The sequence below is a fragment of the Gopherus flavomarginatus genome, chromosome 5 (assembly GCF_025201925.1).
Source record: "Gopherus flavomarginatus isolate rGopFla2 chromosome 5, rGopFla2.mat.asm, whole genome shotgun sequence".
Lineage (NCBI taxonomy): Eukaryota > Metazoa > Chordata > Testudines > Testudinidae > Gopherus > Gopherus flavomarginatus.
Window position 1 is genome coordinate 5,355,795 of NC_066621.1, and position 12,777 is coordinate 5,368,571.

The 12,777-nt window shown below is 45.0% G+C and overlaps 1 protein-coding gene and 1 long non-coding RNA gene across 5 annotated transcripts in view; one reads left to right on the forward strand and one right to left on the reverse strand.

Annotated features, from left to right (window-relative positions):
* The window catches only part of LOC127052728 (E3 ubiquitin-protein ligase rnf213-alpha-like), a 160,543-nt gene extending 155,781 nt beyond the window's left edge, over nucleotides 1–4,762 (reverse strand). Inside the window, exons 1-3 of one of the 4 annotated variants that reach the window (XM_050956653.1) lie at nucleotides 4,605–4,761; nucleotides 3,668–3,976; nucleotides 322–441 (exon numbers count right to left, since the gene is read on the reverse strand). In XM_050956653.1, coding sequence (XP_050812610.1) covers nucleotides 322–427 — 106 coding nt within the window. In that variant the 5' untranslated portion in view covers nucleotides 428–441; nucleotides 3,668–3,976; nucleotides 4,605–4,761. Of the gene's footprint in view, nucleotides 1–321; nucleotides 442–1,471; nucleotides 1,526–3,667; nucleotides 3,977–4,604 lie in introns of those variants that run through there. The other 3 variants (XM_050956651.1, XM_050956654.1, XM_050956652.1) reach the window with 3 other exon arrangements.
* A 1,849-nt stretch (nucleotides 4,763–6,611) lies between these two features.
* On the forward strand, nucleotides 6,612–10,147 carry LOC127052929 (uncharacterized). The gene is made up of 2 exons (XR_007774902.1): nucleotides 6,612–6,657; nucleotides 6,766–10,147. It is a non-coding gene; the product is annotated as an uncharacterized LOC127052929 (long non-coding RNA).
* The last annotated feature ends 2,630 nt before the right edge of the window (nucleotides 10,148–12,777 follow it).

The window sequence follows — 12,777 nt, forward strand, 5'->3', positions numbered from 1 at the left end:
TCCCTTTTACTTTCACAGGAAGAGGAAAGTTTTATGAGTGAGAGGCAGTGTGTGGAGAAGGAATCCACTTTTTGGGGGGTGGGGGAGAGGAGGAGGAGACTTTTCACACTTTTTCTTTTAACTGAAAAGGAGTGAAAAAATTAAAAAAAGAGAGAAAATCATGAGATTTTACAAAATAGCAATGCTGGGGTTCTTTTTACTCAAAGCTGATTTGAACTTTCCCAGGTTCTCTGGAGGAAGAACTCCCCATCCTATAAATCAAATGAGTCACTGACAGTGAATCTTCAACCCACCAATAATACATATAATACTTTACGTTACCTTCTGTCTGACTCTGCGACCCATTTGGGCCCTTTAGAGCCTGCTGACATTCCGAACAGAGTGTCCCTCTTTCCAGACATTTGCCGTCACATTCTGCACACTTCATTTCTATGGCTTATCCTAGAAAGCCAATCAAAGAGCTGTATCAGCAGGGATTCATGAGACAGTCCCCAGAAGATCACGAGATTGGTTTTAAAAATCATGAGGCTTTTAAAAAATAATATATCAGGGTCTTTTTTGCTTTGCCTCCTGGTTTTTGAGCCTTTTGGGGATCATGTTTTGTAACTTTTCTCCCCAGCAATGAGCGATAGAATCTGGCTTTGTTTTTAAATGAAAGCTGAGAGTCTCACATAACTATCTGACTCCAGGAGGTCAGGATTTTAAAAAAGCTCCAAATATCACAAAACAATAAAATTATGAGAGCAGCTAACATTGTATCAGTTACAAACCTAAAAACCAGCAGTGCCTCCCCCTTACTTTTCAAGTAAGAGAAGAAAGTGATATAGGTAGGGTTTTTTTTTTAACATTGTAATTAATTGTAAATCTCTGATTTCATTGGCCTTAATTCTCTTCAACAATTGATTCCAGCTTTTCATTTTAAGATTTGAATTTCAAGGCATAAGCTATCCAGGAAGAAGCAGTTCATGTGAAGATTCCTGGAAGTCACAGAGCTGCATCAAAAGTATCATATGTGAAAACAAACCTAACAAATTCAGCTCAGCTTGCATGATTAAAGACACAAAATGAAGAAGTAAAACCAAAAATGCATTCTCTCTCTCTCTTTTCTTTTGGCCTTCTGCCAGCACAACAGCGTTAGCAAAAATGATATTTGTCAAATATAATCAGCAGCATTAAGACAAATGGAATTGGGTGACAACTGATAAATCCCTTGCAGTAGACAAGCAAATAATAATTTCCACAAAACTGTTCTCCTCATGAAAAGGACAGTGGAAGATGGGCGGTAAGGTGTGACCATCAGCTAGTAATATTTTACTTTCTTTTTCATGCAGTTAATACTCTTAATGCATTATGCACAATGGACATAGGCCCTGGTCTGGCAAACACATATGCACAATTTTTAAGCTCAACATTGCATTTAATTTGCTGATGTTATTAACCCCTAGCAGATGGGAACAGAGATGTTATTCACCCTTCCTGTTGCTTTATCTTTTTGGTCTCCTGCCTTGCTTTTTTTTTTAAATGTTTACTTGTTTGAGCTCTTTTCTGTATGGTTTTATACCTAACACTAATTGGATCACTGAGTAGGAGGAGTAAATTTACAGTCAGCTAAAGGAAATCATGTCATTTCGTATACCACCCACTATCTGTGTCTGTGCAGCACCTATCGCCATGGGGCCCCATCCTTGCTTGGCCCACTGGAAGTTCTGATTAGTATATCTAGCGAGTCTGTCTGTGACACAGAACATGTGTTGCTGACATATAATGTATCTGTATATGTTTATCATTATGTCTGGCAGAATTTTTTGTATATAATTCTGATGGATAATACTGATGTTTACTTTTAAGCATTGTTCTGTTTTTATTTAAGTTTTCACTGAAAATGTATGTGCAAAATTATGTGTTTTAAGCAATTTTTAAGGATTTGTATCTATTTAAGTTTTCACATTTGTAGGAAACAATGAGGGGTCAGACAATAATTATTTAATGATGCAGATGTTATTATTCAAAAAGTTAAAGCTTTATCACCATTAAAACACAAACTGTCAGGCCGTGGCTACACTAGAGAGTTGCAGTGCTGGTGAGGGGGTTACAGCGCTGCAACTTAGGATGTGGCCACACTTGCAAAGCACGGCCAGCGCTGCAACTCCCTGGTTGCAGCGCTGGCTGTACACCCGGTCGAGCCTCGGGAGTAGCGATTCCAGCGCTGGTGATCCAGCGCTGGTCAGCAAGTGTGGACTCCACCAGCGCTTTTATTGACCTCCGGGGTATAAGGAGGTATCCCAGAATTCCTGTCCACAACAAACCGGAAGAAAGGGAGAGCTCGGAGTTCAGCCAAACTGCTTATTTAAAAAACAAACACAGCTCCTGTTTGCTGAGCGAGCGGAGGCAGGCAGGGGAATTACTTTGGAATGTTCACAGCTGTTTGCTTGAAGAGAGAAACAGCCTGCTCACACGGCAGAGGGGGAGGGGGAAGTCCGTGTTGAGCAGATGCTTATCTGGTGGCTATTTAGGAGTGCATAATTTGCATTTAGTGAATGAGAGAGGGGTGGGGGAAGGGGGTCAGAACTTTTAAAATGATTGAAGGTAGGCACTGTTCAGTGTCTTCCAGTCCTTAGAACTTGCAAGGCAGGGAGCTGAGAACACTGTCAACTCCAAAAATCCATTCTCTCTGTCTCCTCCACGCTCCCTGTCACATTCCACCCCACCCCTCTCTTTTGAAAAGCACGTTGCAGGCACTTGAATGCTGGGATAGCTGCCCACAATGCACCACTCCCAACAGCGCTGCAAATGCTGCAAATGTGGCCACACTGCAGCGCTGGTAGCTGTCAGTGTGGCCACACTGTAGCGCTGGCCCTACACAGCTGTACGAACACAGCTGTAACTACCAGCGCTGCACAACTGTAAGTGTAGCCATGGTCTCACATATCAAAATATACCATGTAAATACCCTTAAATCGAACTCCTGAGCCCCAGTCCAGTGCTCTACCCTCATTTTGCACTGGTGTTAATGATGGCACAAGGCGAAGGACAGGGGAGTTCAACCAAAATTGCACATAGCACATCACAGCAATGTGATATTAGTACAGGTCTTACACCTGATTCTGCTCTCAGTGATCTCGGGATAAATCCTGAGTTATCCACTGACTGCAGGGAGATTGGGGCCAGATTCTGATCTCAGCTCCCCTGAAGTCAATCTGGACTCAGCCACTGACTGCCACAGGGTCGGGGCAAATTGTGATCTCAGTGACACCAGTATTATAAATCTAGGGTGACTCTGGAGAAGTTAATGTCATTATCCCAGTTTTAAAAGGATGGAAATAAGGAGGCACATCTATGTTAAAGGCATACAACAGAAGTTATACCACAATGTACCATAATTCCTGTGAATCAGAATTTAGAAAAGAACTTTCTCTAAATAGTCATTCCTCTATTTTAGTCAACAATGCAATTTAAACCAAGAGCAGGAAATGTAATCCTAATTTCAGCATAATAGGCTCATGCAGAGGAAGGATCCATCCATTTGTCCTTAACTTGAGGGTTTGTCATGAATTTCAGAAGCACGGGGAAATCCTGCTGTCTCTACTCAGGCATAAATCCCATCACAAAGCAACTAAGTCATACAGGATATAGCAGTTTAAAAAATCTTCACACTCATTTACCCTACCTTATATCAGATTCTCTGGCCGTAGAGGTGCCTGGGTGTGCATGTTATCTTCACTAGGAAATGCATCTGTTTCATGTCTGCCTATATATGCTGCATTTTAATTGCTTTCCCAACACGTGATTTCTTTGTTCGCTTTCTGTTTCTTGTAAATGTGAGGGAGGTAACTATTATTTTGAAAGTAAAAGTAATTCAGTAACATTTGTAGTCTGCAACAGGCCAATATGCAGGGTTTTCAGTTACTTCTGCCTTCAAGATGAAACTGTAGCTCCAGCTGCTGAGGCCAGGGAGGTTACAGTGTAACCAATAAATCTGGAAATCATGAGAGACAGGAGTTGTTAGTGTCACCAACCATTCAAAAAAAGTGTCCTTTAGATCTGTTACTTCCCAGCCTTAGCAAAGCAGAGTGGAATTGCATCTCACTTCCTGACTACATTTGGGCAAACTGTTCGCACCGAAAGATGTTTCCACTGAAAAAAGCCTATTGAGGCCTATTGAAAAATTGCACATTTGTGTTGAATTGTTTTAGTTGGTAAAGAAGAAAGAAAGTGATTGGTTTTAATATGTTAAATGAAATGTTTCAATTTTTTTATATAAAGCAGTTTTTTGTTATAAAATTTAATTACACTTTATTTTTAAAAAGATAATGTTTTTAAAAACTCAAAGCTGAAATGAAACATTTTGTTTTCGGTCAAACTGTTTCATTCAATGCAAAAGGAATTATTTATTTTACTTTTTGATTTACTGAAAATTTTGCAGGTTTTTTATTTTATTTCAAGTTGACCTGAATGTGTGTGTTGGGCACGGCCAGCAAACCAAACATTAAATATTCACCCAGCTCTACTCCAACCTTTCTTATCAGGAGCTGTTACTGAGCTTTTTGTTACTTCCCAACCAGTTTCATATCAGACTTACTATAGTATTAAACTAAATTACGTACAGTGGCAAGACAACTCTTTCCCTATGTCAGCCTCAGCATTTCTACTTCTGGCAGCAGGGAGGTAACTGGAGTAAATCAGTCCTACTCCAGTGGTTCCTCATTCTTAACTTTGGTATATTTATGATGTTTAAAAGGCATGCCTCAGGGTACGCCCAGTTAGTTCTTTTACACCCTTGAGCGAGACAGTTTCTTAGTACACTGGCTTCCAGCCTCCAGCCCCTCCCTGCTCAACTCAGTGTTTACTAAGGGAGGAGAACCACTCTTTGCAGAGGCTTTTTCTCTTGACTTCCCCCAAACCTTGCTGCAGTCACTTCTCACCCCTCTTCCTCTCTCTCTCCCATTGGAAGGGGGGGGGCTTTTAATACCCAGGCTCCTTAATTGGACTCAGGTGTCTCTGATTAGCCTGAGGTAATCTCTTTTCAGTTTGCAGGGAAAAGGGCCTTCACCATTCTAGGACTGACAGCCCTCCCTTCACCAGCTCTAGCTGCCAGCTCTGAATTTGTCACCTATCTGCACCTCCTCCCCCCACAATGCTATGTGGTTGGGCTATGTGAGAAACAGTTTCTCCTCCCAGCATTGCCGGGCCTGGTTCCTGCCCTCTGCAGCACCTTGCAGTGAAAGGGTTGTAGCAACAGGAGCTATCTTGTTACTCTTGCATTTTTTTTTCTTTGTTCTGGCACATCCACTTAAGGGGAGCATGGGCCATAACAAGGGTAAACCTCTGTCCCAGCAGATAATACCAGGGGGTTTCCATGTCCCATTTTACCACAAGGCACTGCTTCTCTACAGTGTACCTTTGTTCTCTGGGTAGGTGTTTTCTACTGAGGTACAAGACGGGGTGTTCTTTCTCTCCTCCTGGCTGAGAAAGTATGGCTCCCCACCCTACTTCAGAGGTATCCATTTATAGGATGAACTCCTTCTCAACAGTTGGAGCTACTAGCACTGGGTTTACTGCAGAGGGCTGTCAGATGTGCAAAACCTTATTCTGCTGCACCGGTCCATTTGACCATGCCTGGGCCTCTGGTCTTTATAAGATCTGCCAAAGGGTGGTGAAGTGGGGAATGAAATGCTGTAATATCCCACTATCCCCAGGAGTATTCTGAGCAGTTTCTTCCTGGGCAGTTGAGGCCAACTTTGTATTACCTCTGCCTTGTTCAGCTGGAGTTTCACTAGACCCCTGCCCATGATGTCCCTGAGGTATTTGGCTTCTGCTAGCCTAGCAGCTCTAAAACTGTGAATTGGGACACCAAAGTGGGTCACAACCCCATTTTATTGGGGTCACCAGGGCTGGTGTTAGACTTGCTGGGGCCCAGGACTGAAGTCAAAGTCTGAGCCCCACCACCTGGGGCCTAAGCCCCATTGCTCAGGGCCAAGGCCAAAGCCCTAGGACTTCAATCCTGGGTGGCAGGACTCAGGTTACAGGCCCCCTGCTGGGGCTAAAGTCCTTAGGCTTGGGGTTTGGCCTCCCCACCTGAGGTGGCAGGGCTCAGGCTTTGGCCTCGCCTTTGGGGGCAGTTGGGCTCAGGCTTAGATCCTCCCTGCTGGGGTTGTGTAGTAATTTTTGTTGTCAGAAAAGTGTTGCGGTGCCATTAAGTTTGAGAAATTGGCCGTTCTTATGTACTTTGTCCACTTGAGCTGTGGTCACTTCGCTGACTGCACTGCAGATGTCCCCTAATTGAATTAGGAGCCTACACTAGAAGTTTTTGCTTGTATAATGTTGATTGAAGGTGATTTTTGCAACATTTCTGTGCTAGAAAATTCCCTACTGTGGATGCAGTTATAGTGACATAAACTTTAATGGTTATAGCTTATTTCACTTGGGGAACTGGCATAAACTATACCAACAAACGTATTCTGCTGCTGTAAATTGCATCTGCATTAAGAGAGTTTTAGACTGGCAAACTTTTTAAGTCCAGCAGGGTTGTTGTTATCTGTGTTGTAAACACGCTATTTACTGTTTTAATGTTAAATCTTGGGTGTGGTCTGCAGTTCCTGTCAAGTCATTGCTGGTGGCTGCCAGGGCAACTGCCTCTGTCAAAAACCCTCCCCAAAGGTAAACTCTTCTTAAACACACATAAGAATGAAGCTAAAGCATTTGAAATGTAAAGCAGTGAGTAAGGATTTCATTGTAATAATATCCCTTACCTCCTTTGTCTTACAGAAGGGTTTTCTTGGGGGGAAACGTCTACTTCACAGCATTTGATGGTATTAACTGTCTTTTTGGGGAGAAAAGTGTCAGTTGCAATAATCTGGAGTGGCTGCTGTTGCTGCTGGAGTCTAATTCTGTTCCCTTTCATACAAAACAAGACCAACTTGTTCGGAGAGAAAGGTCAAAAGGTAGAAAATGCAGTTTCTGTCTCTGGTGCTGCACTTGTAGCCTCGCTGCTGGAAAAAGACAAGCCCAGCATTATGCTCTGAGCCAGTGGTCCCCAACCTTTTCGTCTGGCGCCTGCCAGACGAAGGACCATGGCAGCGGTGGAGCATCCGCCGAAATGCTGCCGAATTTCTGCGGCATTTTGGCGGCAACACCTCTCGATGACGTCACTTGTCGGTGGCAAGCAGCGTTATTGAGGGGCGTCACCACCGAAATGCCGCAGAAATTCAGCAGCATTTCTGCGGATGCTCCACCACCGGCCAGGACACAGGCGCATTTAGATGCCCCCGTGGGCACCACATTGGGGACCCCTGCTCTGAGCCATTTGATAGGAGACATACTGTTACCAGACAGTTTAAGGCATTGCTTTCAGTTTCTTATCCGGTCATGCTCACAGCTTTGTGGAGTGAAGTTTTTCTTGATGAATCATCCAGATTCTAGATCATATTTTCACCTCTTACCTCACAGAGCTGAGAAGCATCCAGATTCTTGCTACACAGAAGACAGAAAGTGAAGTGAAGTGAAGAGAGAGTGCAAGGTGACACACCCTCACATCTCAAGTATTGGTCAGGATTTAGCCCAGGGGTCCTCAAACTGTGGGTCGGGACCCCTCAGGAGGTCATGAGGTCATTACATGAGGGGTCATGAGCTGTCAACCTCCACCCCAAACCCTGCTTGCCTCCAGTATTTATAATGGTGTTAAATATATTAAAAAGTGTGTTTAATTTATTAGGCAAGTCATGCTCACAAGCTTGCTATATGAAAGGGGTCACCAGTACAAAAGTTTGAGATCCACTGATTTAGCCAGAGCCAGTGGCGGTGGCAATGTCATGATCCTACTCTCTGGCATGGTCTGGTCAGGGCACCTTTCAAGGTCAAGACAACAAAGGCCCAATGGTCTCAAGGTGGATCCCAGGGACCTAAGGTGAAGGTGGACATAGGGGAGTAGCCACAGTGCTGAAGCTTGCTCCTTCCAGCCCACATCTTCGGCTGCTCGACCCCAAACAACATCCAGAAAGAGGGTGGCAGCCTCATCCCAGGAACACGATCCAATCAAAACAAATCTGGGTCTGATTATAACTGAACATTTCCTCTCATTTCTAGAACCTTCCATCTCACCATCCTGCCAACCCAAGCTGCCTTCGATTCCAAGGCCAGGCGGGACCATTTGTGACACAGGCCCGAGAACTGCCCCAAAATCATTCCCAGAGCAGATCTTTTAGAAAAAAAATATCCAGTCCTGATTTGAAAATTGACAGTGATGGAGAATTCACCATGACCCTTGTAAATTGTTCTGGTGACTAATTATCCTCACTGTTAAAAATTTAAACCTCTTCTCATGGCTCCTTTCCCCAGAACAATCTGAGTTCATGCCAGTCTTTCTTCATCTTCTGCTGGCTTTTATGAACAATACGAAAACCTAGCTGGTCTTCCGTTACTCCTTTGACATGAGTTTCCTGTACCATTGGGTGGGGGTTGGGGTGTGTGCTGGCTAATTGGAGTGAGTGCTTCTTGTGAACAGACATCTGAGTTTTCTGAAGTACAGCTGTTAGCTCTCTCTGAAAGTCATGAGAATCAGCCCTACTTAGGGAGATCAGGGAAGGGATTTTTGTTAAGGCAGCTGCGTTCTTTAACCCAGGGCACATTTTTCTGATCAATCAAATAACAGAACCAGGCTCAGCTTGGTGGACTGGAAATTCACTTCACTTTGGAAATTCACTGTACTACCAACTCCCTAGTGTTCAAAAACCCAAGGTTAATCATGAGGTGTTTTAAAGATAATAATGAATTTTGGGTTCTTTCTAATTGCCGTTGGGTTTTAAAGCTTTCAGATGCCCTCAAGCTTTTCACCATAGCCACAAGGACTAGAAATGTATTTATAAAAAAAGAAAAAGCTAATAATAATATGTAGCTCTTGTAGAGCACATTTCCTCAGTAGATCTCAAAGCACTTTACAAAGGAAGGAAGTATAATTATCCCCATTTTACAGGTAGGGAAACTGAGGCACAGGGCAGGGACATGACTTGCCCAAGGTCACCCAGCAGGCTAATGGCAGAGTTTGGGGTAGAACCCAGTCCAGTGCTTTACTCCATGACTCCAACACCTGGGGCTTTAATAAAAACACCAGCTATTGTGAGATTTATGATCAAATTGCAATAGCTGGCAACTTCTCCAAAGTGAAAGATGAATGCAGCAAGTTTCATTCAGAAGAGAATGGATACATTTAACACCTTATCTGTTCCTCTGATATGGATGAGCGACTAAGAAAGAGCCCTGAATAAATCAACCAATTAGCAATTCTCCTTCTGAAGTATAACACACAAAACAGATCCAAATCCACTCAGCAGATGTCACTTAGGCTACTTCTAGAATCCGCCGTATTGGCGAGTTAAAATCAATTGCTCGGGGATCGATATATCGCGTCTCATCTAGACGCGATATATCGATCCCCAAGCGCGCTTATATCGATTCCGGAACTCCACCAACCCCAACGGAATTGCGGAATCGACAGGGGGAATCACGGACATCGATCCCGCGCTGTGAGGATGGTGAGTAATCCGATCTTAGATATTCAACTTCAGCTACGTCATTCACGTAGCTGAAGTTGCATATCTAAGATCGATTTCCCCCCGTAGTGTAGACCAGCCCTTAGTTCTGATGCCTCATTTCTGGCATTGTCCCCATCCAACACAGCTTCCTGCATAACCCAGGCCAGAGATTCTCATCCACTAATTTCTGCATCTAGTCCAATATTTTCTATTTGACCTAAAAGACATTCAGTCTTGCTGACGGACTCCATGTTTATTCAGAGAACCACCCTGTTCACAGCAAATGTTTCAATGTTTCCATGCCCCTCCCTGTTGAACCTTTCTAGTCTGAATTTTTCTCACATCCGTTCCCAGCCATTGGCTCGCTTTCTGCTTTTGTCTGCTGGATCTTAACAGAGCTGTCTATGTTGACTGTGATCAAATGACCTCTTAGTCTTCTCTTGCAGTATTTGGCATTTTTCTTAAAGCTCTCGGAGTCCTGTGATTCTGCTGGACAAATTTCTCAGCTTTCATTAAAGAAAAAAGCACGTTTTTACCCTTCATGGTCGCAAAGAAAAGCTTGAAAACCTGCATCCTAAAGACGCCATCACCAGAAGGCAAATAAACACAATCCCACAGTTGTTGGTTGTTTTTTTTTAAATCTAATGATTTTAAGTGAATCTCATGATTTTCTGCTGGTATGATTTGTTCAGCAAAACAGTCTGAACTTGCTGGAGAAATGACAATGTTAGATAGACCAAGGTCCTGGGCTCCCAAACTTTCTGATTCATTCCCTGATTTAACAAATACAAAGGAAGTTCTTTGGCATAAGAAAGTAAAGGGGAAAAAAGGCACAATAGTGTCCAAGTCTGCTTTATAATAAGTGGAATTGGACTTGTTTCCCACTTTAATTTTTGGAAGGTTGTGGGTTATGGTTTTCTGGTCTTGTTTTATCTAAAGTTCACTTATGTGGACTTTTTTTATTCCACTTTTGCTTCTCCCTTCAGAACTGGGTGCCTGGCCAGCCGCTGACGCTCTCTGGCCGCCCAGCAAAGGCAGCGCTGTCACCAGCAGCAGCGCAAAAGTAAGGGTGGGAATCCACCATGCCATGCCACCCTCACTTCCACATTGCTGATGGCAGCACACCAGCCAGCAGCCAGCGCTCTCCTGCCACCCAGCCAGAGCTAAATTTGTGCCGGGTTTGTGCCCAGGCACCTATTTCATTACCCATTAAACACATGAAATCAATGAGTTGTAGGCACCCAGGTGATTTAGAAAATAGATGCCTAAACGCCTTTAAAAATCTGGCCTTGTGTGTCTCAGTTCCCCATCTGAGCAATGGGTTAATGGCCCTGCTCTGCCTCACAAGGTTGTTGTGAGGATAAAGACTTTAAAGACTAGTAGGATATTACGGTGATGGGCAGTGGTGGATTACCATACAGGCCCCACAGGTGCACTGGCACTCCGTCCCCGCCCACTGCTGCTCCTTTCTCTTCTTCCCAGCCCTGCTCCTCTGCCCTGCACCTCCTCTTCCCCCAGAGGCCCTGCCCCCACCAGGCTGGAAGATGGCAGGAACCTGTTCAGAGAGTGAATGAGTATGTTGCCCTCCTCCCCTGCCCCCTGAGTGGAGCTGGCCCGAATCCCCTCTCTCTTCCCCCCTCCTTTCCACATGTAGTCAGCCTGAGGCACTTGCCCAAACCCCCTCCTGCCCTATGGAGGGCTGGCCTGAGCCCTGCCTCTTGCTCCCCTCCCCCCAGAGGCCCACTGCTCCCCCCCTGCCTCAAGCCCCATTTTGCCAAAACTGCATTATTTGTGCTGTATTGCTCTTGCCACCTGGCGTTCAGTTGACAAGAGCAAATGGGACAAATCCAATTTTGCCAAAAAAGTTGGGACATCCATCCAGGGCCAAAATGGTAGGTATGGTTACCCTAGCAGGGGTTGTGCCCCCCTTTATCTGGCCCACACCCACTGGGAGTTGGGGTCTGAGTTGGGAGTGGGATCTGGGGATTGCAGGGGGCCAGGGGCTGCAGTCAGGGGCCAGGAGTGGGGCCGTGGCTAGGAGTGATGCTGGAGGTGAGGCTGGGGCTGGGGGCAGGTCTGGAGTAGGGCCAGAGAAGACCTGGAGGCAGAGCAAGGATGAGTTGCATTCCCCTGGCCCCCAGCGTGGGTTGACCCAGGCCCCACTGCACTCACAGTGACCCAAATGTTCCTCCGTCCGTGCCCTCCTAGGCTGTGGTAAAAGTCACCCAGAGAGCCCAGGCAGCTGTGGGGAGACCACGCCCTCCACCTGCCCTGAGTGGGGGACCAGGGTGCCCAAGAAGCAAGAACAGCCCCAGCCCGTGGCCTTGTCCCCCAGGATGCATTGCCCAGGAAAGATAGATGGTCCAGGGATACCCATAGTGCCCCAGGCTTCCTGGGTAGCTCTTACCCTGGCCCTGGCATCTGGCCAGGCCACGGGGCAGAGCCTTATGGGAAGGAGAGGAGCAGGGTGTGGGGCCCTGTGGCAGGGGGGGATGTTGGGGGCCCCAATGTTCTTTATGCCCAGGGACCCCAATAAATCTTAATCCACCTCTGGTGATAGGATCTAGATTAATACCTAAGACCTGGTCTACACTTAAAAGTTTTACCAGTATAACTACTTTTATTAGAGATGTGATTTTTTTTTCTGAAATAGGTATAGAGGTAAAAACTGTGGATGCAGCTACACTGGTATAAATTTGGTATTTACCAGTATAGTCATTCGTCTTCCTGTATTGGACTGGACTTGATGAACTCTCAAGGTCCCTTTCAGTTCTATGATTGGAACAGCTATATGGCTATTAGCATCTTTGTACTGATATCACTGCATCCACACTCGGGGGGAGGAAGTGGTACCACGTTAGCTATACCCAGTGTTAAAGCCTGACAACTTTCTAATGTAGACAAGCTCTTTGATTAATAGATTCCAAGGCCAGATGGGACCATTGTGGTCATCTTGTCTGACCTCCTGTATAGCACAGGCCAGAGATCTGCCCCAAATCATTCCTAGAGCAGAGCGTGTAGAACAAACATCCAGTCTTGATTTTAAAATTGTCAGTGATAGAGAATCACCACAACCCTGGGTGAGTTGTTCCAATGGTTAATTATTCTCACTGTTAAAAATGTTCACTTTATCTCCAGTCTGAATTTGTCCCGTTGGATCATGTTATACCTTCCTCTGCTAGACTGAAGAGCCCTTTGCTTGTTCCCCCTGTAGGTCTAGATTGGGATCAAGTAGGGTGACCAGATGTCC